Source organism: Pecten maximus, chromosome 1 (genome assembly GCF_902652985.1).
Source record: "Pecten maximus chromosome 1, xPecMax1.1, whole genome shotgun sequence".
NCBI lineage: Eukaryota > Metazoa > Mollusca > Bivalvia > Pectinida > Pectinidae > Pecten > Pecten maximus.
In genome coordinates, this window is record NC_047015.1 from 19,108,935 (window position 1) to 19,128,574 (window position 19,640).

Below are 19,640 nucleotides of genomic sequence, written 5' to 3' on the forward strand. Positions count from 1 at the left end.
GGTAGTATATAGTTATTTTCACAGATCGTTAGCATAAGTTTTAATATGAAACACATGAATGCTATAAGACATGATCATATTGAAGTATTGATAGTAATTAGCAACAAAATATATAGTCGCATATTTACAGAAGATTTAAATTTGTTAAGTCCCAAAATAAAGAATCTCTATAAAACTTTTTCATCATAATACAAGAAGGTTTATACAACGATGTTGAGATGTGTTGGATTTGGTGAACAGTGGTGAATATCAAAAACATATACAAGGAACCATAACTCACTCAAACAAGCAAGAGGTTGGACCATATGATCTTGACCGACATTTTACTGTTGTACAAAAGAGATGTCACCTGTAACCCATCTTCGCTAGCCAAGGCATCCGATAACATTACACTCCACGAAAGATGACTGTACCCCTACTTGGCTGACACTCTACTGTTGGTGGTACAAAAGAGATGTCACCTGTACCCCTACTTGACTGATATTTTACTGTTGGTAGTACAAAAGTAATGTCACCTGTACCCCTACTTGACTGACATTTTACTGTTGGTAGTACAAAATTAATGTCAACTGTACCCCTACTTGACTGACATTTTACTGTTGGTAGTACCAATGTAATGTCACCTGTACCTACTTGACTGACATTTTACTGTTGGTGGTACCAATGTAATGTCACCTGTCCCCCTACTTGACTGACATTTTAGTAGTACAAAAGTAATGTCACCTGTACCCCTACTTGACGGACATTTTACTGTTAGTAGTACAAAAGAGATGTCACCTGTCCCCCTACTTGACTGACATTTTACTGTTAGTAGTACCAATGTAATGTCACCTGTCCCCCTACTTGACTGACATTTTACTGTTGGTAGTACAAATGTAATGTCACCTGTACCCCTACTTGACTGACATTTTACTGTTGGTAGTACAAAACAGATGTCACCTGTCCCCCTACTTGACTGACATTTTACTGTTGGTAGTACAAATGTAATGTCACCTGTCCCCCTACTTGACTGACATTTTACTGTTGGTGGTACAAAAGTAATGTCACCTGTACCCTTACTTGACTGACATTTTACTGTTGGTAGTACAAATGTAATGTCACCTGTACCCCTACTTGACTGACATTTTACTGTTGGTGGTACAAAAGAGATGTCACATGTACCCCTACTTGACTGACATTTTACTGTTGGTAGTACAAATGTTATGTCACCTGTACCCCTACTTGACTGACATTTTACTGTTGGTAGTACAAAAGTAATGTCACCTGTACCCCTACTTGACCAACATTTTACTGTTGGTGGTACAAAAGAGATGTCACCTGTACCCCTACTTGACTGACATTTTACTGTTGGTGGTACAAAATTAATGTCACCTGTCCCCCTACTTGACTGACATTTTACTGTTGGTAGTACAAATGTAATGTCACCTGTACCCCTACTTGACTGACATTTTACTGTTGGTAGTACAAATGTTATGTCACCTGTACCCCTACTTGACTGACATTTTACTGTTGGTAGTACAAAAGTAATGTCACCTGTACCCCTACTTGACCAACATTTTACTGTTGGTGGTACAAAAGAGATGTCACCTGTACCCCTACTTGACTGACATTTTACTGTTGGTGGTACAAAATTAATGTCACCTGTCCCCCTACTTGACCGACATTTTACTGTTGGTGGTACAAAAGAGATGTCACCTGTCCCCCTACTTGACTGACATTTTACTGTTGGTAGTACAAATGTTATGTCACCTGTACCCCTACTTGACTGACATTTTACTGTTGGTAGTACAAATGTTATGTCACCTGTACCCCTACTTGACTGACATTTTACTGTTGGTAGTACAAATGTTATGTCACCTGTACCCCTACTTGACTGACATTTTACTGTTGGTAGTACAAATGTTATGTCACCTGTACCCCTACTTGACTGACATTTTACTGTTGGTAGTACAAATGTTATGTCACCTGTACCCCTACTTGACTGACATTTTACTGTTGGTAGTACAAATGTTATGTCACCTGTACCCCTACTTGACTGACATTTTACTGTTGGTGGTACAAAAGTAATGTCACCTGTACCCTTACTTGACTGACATTTTACTGTTGGTGGTACAAATGTAATGTCACCTGTACCCCTACTTGACCGACATTTTACTGTTGGTGGTACAAAAGAGATGTCACCTGTCCCCCTACTTGACTGACATTTTACTGTTGGTAGTACAAATGTTATGTCACCTGTACCCCTACTTGACTGACATTTTACTGTTGGTAGTACAAATGTAATGTCACCTGTCCCCCTACTTGACTGACATTTTACTGTTGGTGGTACAAAAGTAATGTCACCTGTACCCTTACTTGACTGACATTTTACTGTTGGTAGTACAAAAGTAATGTCACCTGTACCCCTACTTGACTGACATTTTACTGTTGGTAGTACAAATGTAATGTCACCTGTACCCCTACTTGACTGACATTTTACTGTTGGTAGTACAAATGTTATGTCACCTGTACCCCTACTTGACCAACATTTTACTGTTGGTGGTACAAAAGAGATGTCACCTGTCCCCCTACTTGACTGACATTTTACTGTTGGTAGTACAAATGTAATGTCACCTGTACCCCTACTTGACTGACATTTTACTGTTGGTAGTACAAATGTTATGTCACCTGTACCCCTACTTGACTGACATTTTACTGTTGGTGGTACAAAAGAGATGTCACATGTACCCCTACTTGACTGACATTTTACTGTTGGTGGTACAAAAGAGATGTCACATGTACCCCTACTTGACTGACATTTTACTGTTGGTAGTACAAATGTAATGTCACCTGTACCCCTACTTGACTGACATTTTACTGTTGGTGGTACAAAAGAGATGTCACATGTACCCCTACTTGACTGACATTTTACTGTTGGTGGTACAAATGTTATGTCACCTGTACCCCTACTTGACTGACATTTTACTGTTGGTGGTACAAAAGTAATGTCACCTGTACCCCTACTTGACTGACATTTTACTGTTGGTGGTACAAAACAGATGTCACCTGTCCCCTTACTTGACTGACATTTTACTGTTGGTAGTACAAATGTAATGTCACCTGTACCCCTACTTGACTGACATTTTACTGTTGGTAGTACAAATGTTATGTCACCTGTACCCCTACTTGACTGACATTTTACTGTTGGTGGTACAAAAGAGATGTCACATGTACCCCTACTTGACTGACATTTTACTGTTGGTGGTACAAAAGAGATGTCACATGTACCCCTACTTGACTGACATTTTACTGTTGGTGGTACAAAAGAGATGTCACATGTACCCCTACTTGACCGACATTTTACTGTTGGTAGTACAAATGTTATGTCACCTGTACTCCTGATCTCTCCATCCACCAACATCATGGATTACAGACAGGCCAATGTTCAATGTGACAAGCAAGATGGCATACTTGCTAACTTTTTAAAATTCTCATGGGGGAGAAAGTGTGTGAGTGACAATTTTGACCGGAAAACACGTGTCACGTGCGACACATTTATCAAACAACAACTAAGGGGAGATAATTTGCTAAATACATGTTCTTAAACTTCAGTATACCCAACAGTTAGGAAGTACTAAGGGGTAGTAACTATGTCTAACGTTCGTGTTGACTGGGTAACTAAGTATTCCATTTAACAAAGACAATGCTATGTAGAATAGCATATTACACTAAAACATTTATTATCAGAACTTTAAAGAAGTAAAAGGATCTTAAAAATCTGCTTTTAAAAACCTGGCTCACTGCCATGAGAGAAGTTGCCAATGTACGTGTAATGTAGAATCACAACACTAACACTACAGTAAGGACAGTGAAATAATCATATAAATCATACTTGTAAAATACCTGGCTTTATTAGGTTTGTAAGAATCATAACACTGTTTTTAACCATTATTTTAATGTCACATCAATTTCTCCTGAACAATGATTAACAAAATATCAATTTTCACCATTTGCTGAAGGATAGTTTAGTTGTCATTCATCACGTTTCCATGGCTAAAGTTCCTCATCAAATGGGCAGATAAGGAATCACAATGGGGTTATATTTTTGTATTATTATTCAGAACATTTTTTTTTTACTTTTCAAAAATGATAAGTGACAATTCTCAGCCATCTTATCTGTATTGTCACAATAAATAAAAACAAAATGTACATTTACAACTCGTAGTTCATTTCGTAATATTAATGGCTCATGTTAAACAAAGGACTTCATATCATGACAATGTTCTTAAAATATTTTTCACATTAAATTAAGAAACACCTATCAAATTTAAATTGCATACAATTAATTATAACTTGTAAATTTGAGGTATCTTTCTCATTATTGAAAGCAGATTTCAGCTACATTTTTATAACACTTAACATGTGTATTTCTAATAAGCAATGAGATCTTGTGTTTAAATTATGTCAACATTGGTAAGTTCAAGTACATACCAACTCAACATGCATATGGATCTCATTCATTAAGCATACAAGTCACATGTTCAAATGTGTTTCACAAACCACATACTCAAAAGTGTTTCACATCCATCTTCCACTCTATATCATTAATTTTATATAAAACAGCTGCTACAATCATATCACACCAGAAAATTATATCACAAGCATTCCACCATCCATTAGGAATGTGATGTTTTCCTTACATTTCACTTCAGGTAGAATATATAAAACCTATTTTCCTTAGTGATCACTATACCATGTCATGACTGTTATAACCTGACAGCAAATGTGTCAATAACAAATTAGAAATTCACAGTACAGGCGTTTTTTTTTCTCTCCCGAGCACCCATACAGAATTTACAGGACACTGGTCATTTTCTCCAAGCACCCAAACACATTAAACCGGACAATGGTCATTTTCTACAAGCATCCATACACATTCAACCGGACACTGGTGACCAGTATGTGTATTATGCCTCTTACCATTTGTAGTAAACATGACGTTTTTGTTATTACAACCCTGATATCACAAAAGGTGGTCAATAAGCTTCAATTAACATGCTGAACAGAAGCTGTTTGTTCCACATATTAAGCTGCCTTTTCTGGTATAGAAATATTTCCCTCTGTGTTACCAGTTTTGTTTGTGTTAACAGTAACTGTTGTAACAGAGGTGGCTGTTTCAGAAGTTGTTACATTGTCAGCGACACTGTCTGTGGTTACCTCGGCAGGAACAACCTTATCCATGGTGATTTTACTTAGCAGCATCAGTACCAGAACTGCAGGGATATGCAACAGTGTGAAACGAAAGAGTTTACGTGATGAATTGCTGTCTCCTTTCTGATAAAAACGAAGAGCGAGGTACGACATGTACAGGTTAAATGGCAGTGAATCAACAGCAAATGTCCAGGAAGTCACCCCCATGATAGGTGCCAAGGTACATAGCCCAATCATTGCCACAGAGTAGCGTAGAGCAACACGTTTACACAGAGCAGGATTAATCACAGACATCATCCTATAGCCACCACGAGAATAGTCTGGCCTCAGGTTCCAACTCAAGGCATTAAAGTGGGGGAACTGCCATGCAAAAAGGATAGCGCCAAGTAGCCATGCACCTGAAATAATCAAGATCAAATCGGAACATAGTACCTAGCTACTTTTTAAAGGTTGGTATTGTCAAGGTAAGTTTGTGTTCCATTTTCATTGATTTGAAGGATATTTTCAAATTAGGCAAAATCATAGTTCCAAAAAAATAAAAAAAAATAAAAAATACTGCGGTAAGGAGAAAATTATGAATATTTGATTAAAACTGTAACAATTTGAACCATTGAAATTAAATGATATTATACAGCTTTGTCGGTCCCCCAGTGCAGATTTACGAGTCCATCATGGGTTTAGGCAGAAAAACCTATTATATATATATGATACACAGAGTACCTCTAACTATTACAGAGTATATACACACCTGGTTCTAGTCCTCCAGTACAAGCTGCCCAGCCCATCATAGGGGGTATAGCTCCCACCACAGATCCTACCCACGTGTTGGCAGTACTGCTCCTTTTCATTGGTGTGTACACCATTGTGTAGAGGCCAAGGTTAAAAGCTCCCAAGGCGGTTGTTATAGGGTTGGTACCTAAGGTGAGGATAGCCAGACCCAAGCTGCCAGACACACCGGCAAACATTACTGCATGTAGGGGGCTATAGTAATAGAATTATAGTTAAGATTTCATTAATCATAATCAAATATGCCAGGTCCATCCTTGATGGGAAGTCTTAGATGAACATTTATTACAAAATCATTGCAAACTCAAGCTAAAAACTGTAGATTTTTTGTGAAACATTATATTATATGTCATCTGCCCCTACTGCCATTTTGTTGGAAATTGAGCCAGACACAAAGTCCAACCAAGCATCAGTCTCCCTTTACAATTACATGTATAATGTATACCCAGAGCAGATACAGAATATAACCAGCATGATAATAACGGATGAAATCGGTTGGACAAGACTTGTACTTGTACACGTATATACTTTTGGCCAATCCATGAATACAATCATAGAGGTGATTGACAGTTTTCACAGATGCAAAGAACAACTTTTTAACTTCTTATGCGAGTAGTAACTGTATGTGTTAATCACAAAATACATTTTCTATCCAGTTTCCCTCAGAAAACAAAACAAACTGATTTGAACTATTCTGAAGCATATTTGATTCAGCAGACATGGACCCAGATGAAAGAAAATAAAGCTGAAGTGTGTGATATGGGAAATGAACCGTTATTGACAAGTTATCAAAATTGGAGGGAAATACTAACATTGGGAATATAATTTAACATTTTCTAACCTACATCAACTAAACAGCTAACTGAAATACATTTCTGATCTACATGACATGAAGTTGGCTAAATTTATCTTTTTGACATACCTTAAGTGGCCTTGTACAAGAACTCGGTTCTTTGTCCTGTTCATTTGTGAATCGAAAGGAACTTCTAAATACTGAAATGTTAATAAATACATTAAATAAAAGTACAGTCTGTATTTTACCATCCATGGTCTTAATACTCTGGTAGGATGCACAGGTCTTGACCTATTTTGTTAGGTTAAAGTCCAGTTTATTTTCAGATTATCAAAATAATGGATTGTTGTTTTACTTTAAATTTAGTTTTCTGACAGTGCAGAGCCATGCCCTTAGGTAAACTGGATGTCATCATATCTTATGAATTTTTCAATAAAATATAAGATCAAAGCAAATATAGAAAAGTAATGCCAAAAATATTGCACAGCTTTAAGCTTTATTTTGTGGTTCTTTACAAAATGGAACAACACTATTAATCCCATAGATACTTCTTGTTGATATATGATCAACACTTCACTATTCAGGTAAAGATGTCTAATGTCAAAAGCTTCTTATAGCATATCTGTTAGATTGCAGTGCTTAAAAATTTTCTTCATAAGGTAAATAGCTGATATTACAAGAGGCCCATTGGCCTTAACAGTCAACTGAGTTTGAAATATTTCAGTTACTTTTTATTCATTATCATCCCTTTTTATTCCGCCCATCAGTCCCTGGGGACACAGTCCCCAACATGTGCATAACGTCAAACTTTCATCCCATGCTAATGTTAAACAAGTTAGAATAAATTCCAATAGAAATCAAACAAATGACAGTCAAAAATATGATTTCCCTCAGCCCAGGGGCACATGTTACGAAATTCACAATTTTGGTAAAGCACCTTAAGACCCTTTCATCTATTAAGAGTATTTGATTCTACCTTATTTGGGTCTTGTGAAGAAAATTTTTGAAATTTCAGTCAATTTGACCCCTTTTGGCCCTGCCCCTCATGATCAGTCCCCTGGGGAGTGGAGATCATATAAATCACAATTTTGGTTGATTTTTGGTCATGTAATGTTTCTGCAATATTTAATTGAGTAGCTGAGAAGAAGTCGAAAATGTAAATTGTTAACGAATGCATGACAGACGGCGACAGACAAAAGGGGATTATAATAGGTCACTTGAGACTTTGTCTCAGGTTACTTAAAAAGCTTGAAAATTCAGGACAATGACAGCCATCACTGACTACTATCTTTACAAGAAACCTTATGGCTACCTGATTAATAGCATTTGCTGAACATGAAGTCAGAGCTGTTCCCAGGGAAACCAGAGCAAATGTAACAGGATCAAAAGCTGCTGGGCCAATCCCATAACCTGCCATGGTAGTAAGCACAACCAGACCTGTGAAAATATAGCATCAGATATACATGTTAGTATTCAACTTTGCCAACACCAAATTTTCAGAATGTGTAAAAATACATTTTCTATATCAAAAATAAGATACATCTTGTGTAGATCTCAAGTGTAGAAGACAATATTTAGATGAAATTGTTTTAATTTTGTATGTCCTGTACATGTGATTTACATGGATAAAAGTGTAGTTGCATATCTTACCAGTCAATCTGATCTTGGACAGCCGTTTATAGTAGTTGGGGAGGTTGGATATGTCCAGTTTTTGTTCCTTCCAGTTGAAATCATCAACTGATTGGCGTTGCAGCCCTGGACTTGTTAGCTGGCGCTCCTCCTGCAGTGTGTCAACAGATACACGATCCTGCTGGATCAACTGAGCAACAATGGCTCGGGAAGTGTACTTAAAACCAGTACTTGACTTAGGGAAAAAGAATTCTTCATGTTTTTTAGCATTTTCCTTGTGTATATGGATCAGTGAAGATGCAGGTTTGTTAAAGATGATGAAGCCTTGCTCGCCTCGTTTTAGGAGGAAATCATGTTCCTTACTATTCATCGGTGTTTGTTCTGAGTTCTCTGGTGGTGGCCATTTGATAGGTTTTCCATTGGTAAACTCACAGTCACTGTCATCACTCTCAAGTTCTGCAGTTGCTGGTTTCGATGAATATTGCTTTAACACAAAAATATTAACATACATTATACATAAAGGAAAAGGGCTCCATTCAAACATAAGTGTGACTTGATCACTTGAGTAATGATAATCTGCCAATACATTAAGAATGAAGTTTATGCATATAAAGATTGTTTTGATATTCTGAATTTAAAATCCACAGGAATTTCATGTAAGTATGCAATACTTTTGAACTATTTTTATTCGAATTAAGGCTTATTAGTTCAGGATACAAGTTCTGGTCTTTGTCCACAGTTACTTGTGGACAGGAGAGTGATTTTTCATTAAATATGGTGAGTCAAGAAAGACTAGTTTTATAGCAATCTGATGTTTAATTTTAAAAGTTAAAAAAAAAAAAAATTAAAATCCACATAGATCTATATTCTAGTAGCTTGTTTGATTTTCAAGGCCACTATGTGGCCATTTAATGATATAAACTTTTGATATAAAGTGCCTGATTGCTATAAAACAATTTGTTCTCTTATTACTCACCATAATCACTCTCCTATCCACAAGTAATATTGTTCTTTAAAATTAATGCACGCTTTTAATTCATTAAGGTGGATCATGACACTTAAGCTTGTAATCCCCATATTACACCAGCATAAATATTCAATATCATCAAATATAATAACGGAATCATAAAAGAGTATATATTTATTTTATGCCAACTAGTTGATATCAATAAATGACTGGTGTTGATCAGTATTTGGCAAAAAACGTTTCTATGAAAATTTGAGAAATGTTGACTAGCTGAGGAACGTTTGGTCTGAATGGCAATGCACATGCATTCACAGGTAACCGGGTCATCTGTGTCAAGCTAGACACACCTGGAATAAGTCTACACAGGTTAGTCACACGCTTACCCATGTCTGGTTATTTTACATGCCTTTTTGGTGTGTAATGTAAAAATTAAGAATTCAGAGCTCTTATCTAAATTGTATTTTTTTGTGAAGCGGCTAATGAAACGGTCACAATAATATCATTTGTAGTGATTTTCTGTGTTGTGCCAGACTTTAAAAAAAAAAAAAAAAGCAATGTGGAAAAGCTCAAATTAGACAGTTTATATGGTTTCACATGAATATAAATAATCTTTTCTTCATGAAAAATTATCAATACAACACTATTTTAGTCATTTGAACAAAAACAACTTAACAAGTTTGGTACGACATATTTGTTATTATTTAACTGTTTAAAAAAAATAGATATTAAGCTCTCTGAATTCTATAGTTTCTGATTATTTACCAATTATAAACTAGGTCATTTGATCTAATTCAAATGATGTTCCACTGAAATATTTATTTTTAATGTTTCTGTGAGTATGGATCCCTTAATTAATAACATGTTATACATCAAAACTTTTTGTGGATGGGTTTCATCGTCAATTACAAACTGTTTGGTTATTTCTCAAATCTTTCTCGGCACGAGGGTACGAAAGCACCTTTACCGATAACTAACCAGGGTTATCAATAACCGGATTAGAACTTACTCTGTGTATTATACTTGATGGAAGAACATTTGATATAGAACGATTTAAGCTAATCCGACAGCATCGAAGACATCTCACTGTCACTGGTAACCAAGTGTGGGCCATCGTCCCACCGGTCAACTCCCATAGGAGGCATTCTCCATTACTCTTCCATCATATTCAATATCTCTAAAAACACACATTAATAATATTACGTGGTGACCATACTACAATAAAACGGTTCTTCTACAGCAGTGCCGATTATGCAAGTGAAGTACACACGAAGGACATGTTTGCAATATTCGATGTCTGATAGACGCTTTAAGTCTTTGGTCCCATTAACGAAAGCGTTTGTGTGAAACAGATTAGCACATGTCTTGCTCATTCAATGGGCGTTGAAAAAAATGGGAAAATCTAAAGATAATAGTTACGTTGTTAACAAAGAAGCATATCAGCGGATAAATTTCCTGTACCAGGTAATAATCAGAATATTGTAAAGAAACTACGAAACTGACTGCCAGGATTGCGACTGTTGTCAAGACCACAGGGGCTGGTAGCGATTGTCGACCTAACCTAAAAGGCATTATTGTAACTGTAACGTTACTCACTGTACTGTAGCAGGGCCGTGTTCGTTTATTGCGGTCCAAACGGTTGGACCGGTTCCGGTTGGATCAGAGTAGTTCATTTATGAAATAAAGACGGACCTAGTGATTTTTTTTTCATTTAAAAACAGACGAACCGGTTGGTCCGCATAAACGAACAGGCCCCAGGTCACAGATAAAATGTTACTGGTCGACAATTAGCTACCGGCCCCTGTGGTAAAGAAGGACGTGCAGTACAGTTTATTTTTGATTACATGGCGTACATGTCATAAATGGCATAACCTTCAAACAAATTCATCATGAAAAGACATATTTTTTTATCATAGAGTTACCCCTTCCTCCAACCTTATTTGGGAAATAGTTTAATTCGTATTTAAGATAAAACAAGGGAAAATAGTTTTGCAACCAAAATCAATTAAGTTAATTTGTACTCAAAATCAATGCAACTTTGATTACTTAAAACGAGGAGAGGATGCCTATGCCCCAATGTATGTTTTAATTTAGGAGGTTTGTTTGTGCTATTGCCTATATTATCAAAACGAAAGATAAAAAATACTAGAAATTAAGCCCATAATAATATGTTATCAAGGACTGGCTTCAGTCATTTACTTTTGATAACTTAGGTCCCCACTGGAAACTGTGAGGGACTAAGAGTTTTGCATTCTGTCTGCTCTCCTGTCCTTCAAATGCTGTCTTGTCTGCATGGGCTCTATCTTCTACTTAGCTTGTCACATACTTGGCATATGGGTTCACCTTGGTGAGGCAGTGTGTTGTGTAAGTAGGTCACTGTGACCTGCATTTTGACCTTTGACATATTTCACAGAAAAAGTTTACTTGAGCTCTTTTCTTCTACTGCTTGCCATTTCAATTTCATACTTGGGGTATAGGTTCAACTTGGTGAGGTGATGTATTATATGTGTATATACATATCAAAAATAGGTCACTGTAACCTACATTTTGTTTTTGAGCTACATCAAAGAAAAAGTTTGTACAGCCTCTATCTCCTACACATGTTGTCACTAGAACTTTATACTTGGGCCATAGGTTCATATCTTGGTGAGATTATGTGTCGTTTATCAAAAGTAGGTAACTCCAACCTATATTTTTCATCTTTGACTCACAAATTTATCATCCTGCGCTTTGATTTCTTGCCAGATAATTGCACATCGGTTGGGGACTATTATTTGCCAAATTGTCTTGTTATTATAGTTATTTCTTCATGACAGAAGCCATCATCCACAGCTAGTGTTCACTGCACTAAAATTAGGTCACTATGATCAATGATCAAATATTAAGTGGAATAATTTTCTAGCTTATTTTAGTTCTGCTAAATTACCCCTATACAGATATTTACGGTTAATTAGTATGATTAATATAATGCCAAAATGTATTGTCTATATTTTTTCCAACATACATGTACTTTCTAATGGAAGTGATTTTTATTTGTGCCATAATGAGGCATCCATGTTTTTTTCTGGTTTGTTTTACAGGCAGCACATCTGTCCCTGACCAGAAGTCCAGCAGACCTTAGCCTCTGTAAATTCTACATTAACATCATGAAGACCATCACTAAAAGACTGGTGTTGAGACTGTAAGTAAGTCGAAGGTTAATTACTAAAGTTTAATATTACTGGAGCTGCGATGGTGTCACCAGCCATTTGATAGGGTATTTTTAGGTCACTGAGCTTTTAACCTTTTTTTCTTTTTCTGTTGTCATCCATCGTTTGTTAACATTTTCACATTTTCGACTTCTTCACAAAAACTCCTTAACTATTTTTGATTAAATTTTGCAAAAACTTTCCTTGGTTATAGGTCTACCAAAATTTTAAAATTATATGGTCCTTAAAGTTACACCTCAGGGGCCTGAGTAGACTGGCCACCAGACCCTAAGTTGTTTTGTTAAGAATTGCCAAGCTAAATTCTAATACTAGATTATCTGTCCCTAGTTTGAAACATAGGATCAGACATATCCTAGGGATCAAAATCATAAAGCTCAATTTTATTTATAGTTTTAATATTCTAGAGACAGGGGGCCAGTCTAGGGCCTGAGGGGCAGGGTCAAAATATTTCATATTTCTCCCTGGAGTAGTGCTAAACTTTTCAACAGTTTATGTAAGAAATGGAAATGATTCAAAATTGGTTAGAATTATGAGGTGGGGCGAAACTATACTACTATAGGAACTGTTTAGAAATACCTTGTGAATACATAAGATAGTTACTCAAGTGACTGTCAAGTCCCATGGGCCTCTTGTTCGTTAAAAAAATTGTATTGAAAGAGTAGTGGATGGTGTTGTCTGTAGTGCTTGTTTGACTCCTAGCTTGTTGGTTAAAGAGTATTGGTTGGACGTAATGGTTGGCAGAGGTTATGAAAATCATACCGAAAGTCACCATAGAATGCACTGTGCACTTTAGGTGTTAGAAATAATGGGTACATACAGTTTTAAAAGGTCTTTTAAGTTTGCTGTGTGGTCTTTGAAAGTCTGAATATGTGAATTCAAAGGTGAAAGTTCAAAGCCAAATTAAAGCCTTAAAGGTGGTGAACTGTATTTTGTGTTACAAACTGGTACACCTGAATGGATGCATTTACACAGAAACCACATGATGCATCATATATGATTACAATTTGTAAAGTATAATATTTTTTATTCTTCATGTAACTAGAAAGACTTATTAAATTTGGGTCCTGAAAAGTAATTGAAATACCATTTAATTAGGACAGACCCAGATCTGTATCCATCTTAAAAGGTGTTTTAAGATACATTGAATTATTTGGTAGTAAGCGTTCACTGTTGCATATTTAAACAAAAGGAATCAATTATCTTTGCTTGGTATGATTCATCAAATTAAATTTTATCCAGACCATGTAATCAACTGTTTGAGGCCATGGATGTTGCCAGTATTGAAGGTAGCTTACAAACTTTGGTCACGATATTATCAACGTTTTGGCTGTCATCAACAATAATGCAGGCCAGACTCCTGAAGTCACATAAACAATTTCATTACTTTGATATTGTCTGTAAACTGAGTCTATAGATATTGTCTTAACACATTTTTATGAATGATTTATGTGAATTATCGCCCTTTTTTAATCAGACATCCAAGTATGAAGAGGAATTTCTGTAGGCGGTGCTGTGTTCTGATGGTCCCAGGTGTGTCTGCTACAGTCCGAACTGCAGGTAATTGTCTTGCTGTATACGTTTTATAGTTCAGGTGAGATAAGGTGCTTTAGTACATCACATGACATAATACTGACTTCCCATCGCCAATTTGGCTAAACACATTGGTACTATGAGGCCATAGTGCCCTTTCCTGTGGATGCTACAAATTTGTTGTAAGATTGAATGTGAATCTGTTGTGCCGTCACTGTTACTGTTGTGATATTGGCACAGATGGTGAAAATGACAGATGCTGCAGTTATTCCTGTGCTATTCCCTGTACTATCCATTGTCCCATTTGAACACTTGTTCTACTTTGATATATTGGTGTTGTATGACACGATAAAAAAGATGGTGTCCAATTTTTGGATAATTTACAGGCTTCTGAAAATTCAAAATGTATCTAATAAATTCTACTTTTCATTATCATACGTAGGAGTGCCTTGGCAAACTCCAGTGGGGAACATTACACAGTCAAGGTACTGAAAGTACTGAATTGTCTGATGTTGATGAAACTTGGTATATAGGTTTATTATGGCAACAGTTTGAGTTTTGAATAGCTCGGTTGCCCACTCGTCATGGTAGTGAAATGGTCAAAATTGAGATGATGTGTGATTTTGCTGAAGATTGGTACATAGGGTTTTAGAATTCCATTTCTGGATTGCAAAAAATGGCCACCATTTGCTAGCTTCTGATTGGTGGAAATATAGATGTTCAATTTTGATGAAGGTGTTTGAAGGTATTATAATTTACCATATTTCACCGGTAAGCCCAGGGGGCTTAGTGCACTGAAAATGGGCAAAAGTCTGGGGTGGGCTTATCCCTGGATACGACCCTATGCAAGAGGGGGGAAATCGGCCACTATCTTGGATTGTAAGACGAAAGAGGATAGCCCCATCTACATCAATGATCTATGACCGAAATATTTCAAAAAAAAATAATACATCATTCATTCCATTCGGATATTGTCAACGAATTGCAGGTGACATAATCCTAAGTTACAAGGTTCCAAAATGTGTTCAGTCACCACACAATTTGTGAGGACAAATACAGAATGTATGAACCATTTTCTCCTCGTTTTATTTTCACACAAGTACTTAAGGCACTAAGAACTAAGAAACATTTTGTAGAATACGTACTGGTATGTATACAATTAACAATACTGATAAAGTCTGCATTTTGCATAGGCTATTACTTTCTTAGACTATTTGAAATTGTACATATTTGTCACATGATATCGGTTGAGCCCTAGACAAGAATTGTGACGAGCTGTTTCGAAAACAATATTATGAGCTTGGATAGCGAGCAAGAAAAGCCAATCATGGCTTCCATGTTTACGCACATAATGTGGCACAGACAACGGATTTGTTTATGTTATGTGAATCAAGAAAGTATAGGTTATTAATGCTGTGCATCAACTTATTGCAAACAAATAATTTCTGAATTAATACTTGAACAAATACCTTCTGTTTGTTTGTGTATTTGAGCTAGATTAAGAGAAATACACTCGAGAAATCACATAGGAATTTTACCATGTTAATGTGTTGTCTGTTGTAGTCTCGTTTTGAAATCTACCCTGTCGATATATATAATATTCGGACCATTGGACTTTGCAATAGAAAACAAATGTTCAAAATATGAAAAAGAGATATATTCAAGTTTAAAATGTTTGATGTTATCCCCGAGCATGGGCTTATACCTGGTAAAGTATGGTAAGGAAACATTTTGTGGTGTCTTAAAGCTTCATTCGGGGGTAGTTTTGGGGACTTCTGTAAGGACTTTTCCAGTAAAACATTTATCCCAACCCAGGACTCCAGGTTTGCTTAAGGGGTACCACCCATAGAATCTATTTAATAAATTACATAGAAGTAATAGGAAGGCAATCCATCCATGGATAGAAGTGATTTAATGTGGAGTCCGGGGGTCAGGTAGATATTTTAATGGAATAGTCCTAACAAGCCTTGTTACAATTAATGGTTGTTTATTCTCTGTTACAGGAAAGCGTGAAAAACACACAATTGTAACCTGTCTAGAGTGTAAAAGCATAAAGAGGTATCTGTGGTGTGAAAATCATAAGTTGTGGGCAGACCACCCAGAGTTGTGGCTGAAGAGGGAGGAACTTACATGACTGCATGCAACAGAATTACCTAGTTGAAGGAACATTGAGAAAGGACCTTAAAGGCTATGAAGAAAGATGGTCTCATGTGATTTGAAGACTAAACTTGGTAGTACTTTGGGAACTTGAAGGCAACCTACACCTGCTGTTTCTGGCAATGGGGCTTGAAGGCATTAGATACAATAGGCATCTGGCATGGCAACAGACATATTAGATCTTGGGATCTGGAAGGCAGCACTTAACAGCGAACATATCTGGTCCCAGTGATGTTGAAGGCATTAGTGATTGTATAGATCTTGGAACCTTGAAGGGAAGACATAGTTGATCTCTGGACTTGAAGGCAGTACTGAATGGACATAGTTGATCTCTAGGACCTTGAAGGCAATAATAGATAATAGATTGTGGGTCAAGGGAAATTAAATGTAGACTGACTGAAGTGGATGGTGTGATATAACCCGACGTAAAGAACAGACTATGGTGTTGAACACCATAGTGAGGTCAGGGAATACTTTCTGTATACCAGGTGAGGGAATACAGACATATTTATTTGGAGCTTTGTTATCAATTCAGACATTATTACAATGGCTCTGATTTTTATTTGTTAAATCTTCAAATATCTAGATACTGGTATTATGAAGGAATTAAATCATATCATTACAATGTACATGTATTTGTTTTGTCATTTTGGTATTCTGTGAAGCATCATGACTGTATTATACACTTCCCGTCAAAATCATCTTGACTTCTGTTTCAGAAATAATAATGTCATGGTCAAGGATTCCTTGCAGTCAAGAATTATTATATCTGTATGTAAGCCATCTAGGGATTGGATTTTAAAACAATGAAACACACAGTCTATCCTTTCTAAGCCATTCAATTGTGCAGTTTTTTAGTCAAGATGTTCACCAAACCACATCTTAAATTACAGTCAAACCTGCTCTAACGGCCACCTTGAATAAGCAGCCACACCTCCCTTAAGCGGCCAGTCTGTGGTCCGCCCGATGGAAAACACTATATAATGAACCTTAAATAAGCGGTCACCTGTCTAACGCGGCCAACGGCCACAAAAATCTGCCCCGAGTCGTTGTATCCTGTATTAAGCGGCCATTTTGTCCGGAAGTAGACATCCACGTTGATCACATGACCAGGTATTTTTATCAAATTCATCAAAACTTTTATCTTTGTTGGTTTTCATTTCAAAATACACTGTACATGGTACATGGTACATTGTTATCAATATCAATAAGTGCATTATGATATGACCAATTTAATAAACTGCTGAAAAAAAATTGGGCAACAGGCCGTTTCTGGCCAACCTGGTTTAAGCAGCCACCTGTCTTAAGCAGCCAATATCTGTCGGTCCCTTGGGTGGCCGCTTAATATAGGTTTGACTGTACCTTCAATTCACTCCGATATATGAGTATTATCACACACTTGCTGGAGATGGTGGCAGACTTTCAGTGTGGCTGGGAGAGCCATGAGGATGATCACTCCTGTCCCTGGAAGGCCCTCACTTTGGCACTCTATAAATAGTCATTAAAATCCATGACATTATTATGGGTGACGGAAAGATTCATAACTAGTCCTTTTTTAACAGACCTGACAACTTTATTCTGAAGTTTGTGATTATGGATGAAACATTATCAAATGTCCATCATTTCATCTCAGAATCCAAGCGAGTTGAATAGAGAAAGCACACTGGCTCATCCCTGGCAAAATAAGAAACCGCACAGCTCCATTAGCTAAGAAAGGTTATGGCCTCAGTCTTTACCTCATCTGCGCATGCCTGAAGTGTAAATAAATAAGCTTATGCCATGGCAAGTCATCTGTCTGACATCAACTCTTCGATTCAAATGATTTCTGCTCAATAACAAAAAGGTCCAGGGTACCGATACTGGGGTTGTAGCATGCTGAGTTATAGTACTACAAGTTTATTCAAAGGAATTATCTTGACCTACTTTCAAGGTCTCAGAAGTCAGATGTGTTAATATCTGTAAATGGTTTCTTAATAACCAAAGGTCAGTACTGTGTAATATTGGCCTGTATCATATTGAGCATGTGTTCCTATCCTAAATGACTTCTGAAAAACCAAAAGGGCCAAGGTTCTTGCCCTGCCTATGGCATGTTGGGAAGAAGGGCTGAGAAGTTTTTTTTCAAATGAATGATCTTGATCCAAGTTTAATTTCGGTTGCTTGACGGACTCATCAAATTTGAATCGGGGTTGGTGGTATCAATGTGAATGAATTTAGGGAAATCAATTATCTTGAACTACAAGTTCCAGTTACAAGTATGTGTAGGAGATAAGAGCCCTGACAAGATAATGCCTGAAAGGACGGAAGGACAAACACGAAAATCATAGCCCCCCCGCCCCCTCTGGGAACAGGTGGGGACTAGTAACCAAAATGCCAAGGGTACTGATATTAAGCATACGGTTTGCTGGGATGAAGGGCTTGCAAGGATGTTCAAAGGCATGACCATTATCCAATTTCAAGGTCACAAGTCAAATGTTTGAAAAAATCTTTATAACAAGTTTCTTTTGGGTAACAGAAAAGTCTACATCAGTAATATTTAACTGTAACCGTACAGGGTAAAATCCCAATTTTTTATTTATTTTACTTGTTATTGGGCTCCTCATAAACAAACTAAATCTACTTTGAAACTGGGATGATTTAAATCTCCTTGTATCAAAATACATTGTATTCTGTTCTGAAGCTGGCACAGGTAGAAATTCAGGCCCAATGGGCCTCTTAGATTTTTAAGGTTTTCTTACAGTAACTTATCTCCAACAGGGACAGACGATCAATGGACCATAATATTTTGCAACATATCTTGGGCAGTTAAGAGAAAATACTAAAATCAAGGAAAAAATGGAAAACACTATGAAACCGGGGACACTTGGACAATGTATGGACCTTGTGTTTGAGTGATAAATATTAAACATGACAATGCAGACACATCATAAATATTGCTAAATTTAGTTTGATTCAACTTTCCATATAATAACAGTCATGAGACACAAATGAGGTTATAATATTAAAATGAAATAAATAGGAAAACACAGAACACATGGCACAATAAAAAGAAAATCATTGTCAAATAACATCTATACATATTGTATGTAATTACCAAAAACGTTTCTTGATTATAAGAAGTACATGTACATGTATATATCAACAGTAGAACCTGTCCGTTTAGACAACACAAAATATATAGAGGATATCTAACAGTGTTTTCAGTAATACCAAATATATTTCACTCGTGTGGCTAATATTTAGATATTTTTCACTCGTGCAGCACGAGTGAAAAATATCTAAATATTAGCCACACGAGTGAAATATATTTGGTATTACTGAAGACACTGTTAGATATTCTGTTTATTACATTTTTTATCAACGAAAAACCTACCCAGTATGCTAA

General features: G+C 36.5%; 3 protein-coding genes across 3 annotated transcripts; 1 reads left to right on the forward strand and 2 right to left on the reverse strand.

Annotated features, from left to right (window-relative positions):
- Positions 1-21: 21 nt before the first annotated feature.
- LOC117327063 lies at positions 22-3,748 on the reverse strand. The gene is made up of 2 exons (XM_033883895.1): positions 3,370-3,748; positions 22-2,937 (listed from the first exon to the last, which is right to left on the reverse strand). Exons 1-2 carry the CDS (start codon positions 3,401-3,403, stop codon positions 620-622), a joined length of 2,352 nt encoding a protein of 783 aa, XP_033739786.1. The 5' UTR covers positions 3,404-3,748; the 3' UTR covers positions 22-619.
- A 123-nt stretch (positions 3,749-3,871) lies between these two features.
- On the reverse strand, positions 3,872-10,633 carry LOC117327073 (protoheme IX farnesyltransferase, mitochondrial-like). The gene is made up of 6 exons (XM_033883905.1): positions 10,372-10,633; positions 8,420-8,882; positions 8,082-8,206; positions 6,899-6,969; positions 5,939-6,171; positions 3,872-5,588 (listed from the first exon to the last, which is right to left on the reverse strand). The coding sequence occupies exons 1-6, from the start codon at positions 10,474-10,476 to the stop codon at positions 5,065-5,067; spliced, it is 1,521 nt and encodes a 506-aa protein (XP_033739796.1). The 5' UTR covers positions 10,477-10,633; the 3' UTR covers positions 3,872-5,064.
- A 55-nt stretch (positions 10,634-10,688) lies between these two features.
- On the forward strand, positions 10,689-16,887 carry LOC117327083 (ribonuclease P protein subunit p21-like). Its single transcript, XM_033883915.1, has 4 exons — positions 10,689-10,826; positions 12,443-12,543; positions 14,046-14,128; positions 16,105-16,887. Exons 1-4 carry the CDS (start codon positions 10,755-10,757, stop codon positions 16,233-16,235), a joined length of 387 nt encoding a protein of 128 aa, XP_033739806.1. The 5' UTR covers positions 10,689-10,754; the 3' UTR covers positions 16,236-16,887.
- Positions 16,888-19,640: the final 2,753 nt, after the last annotated feature.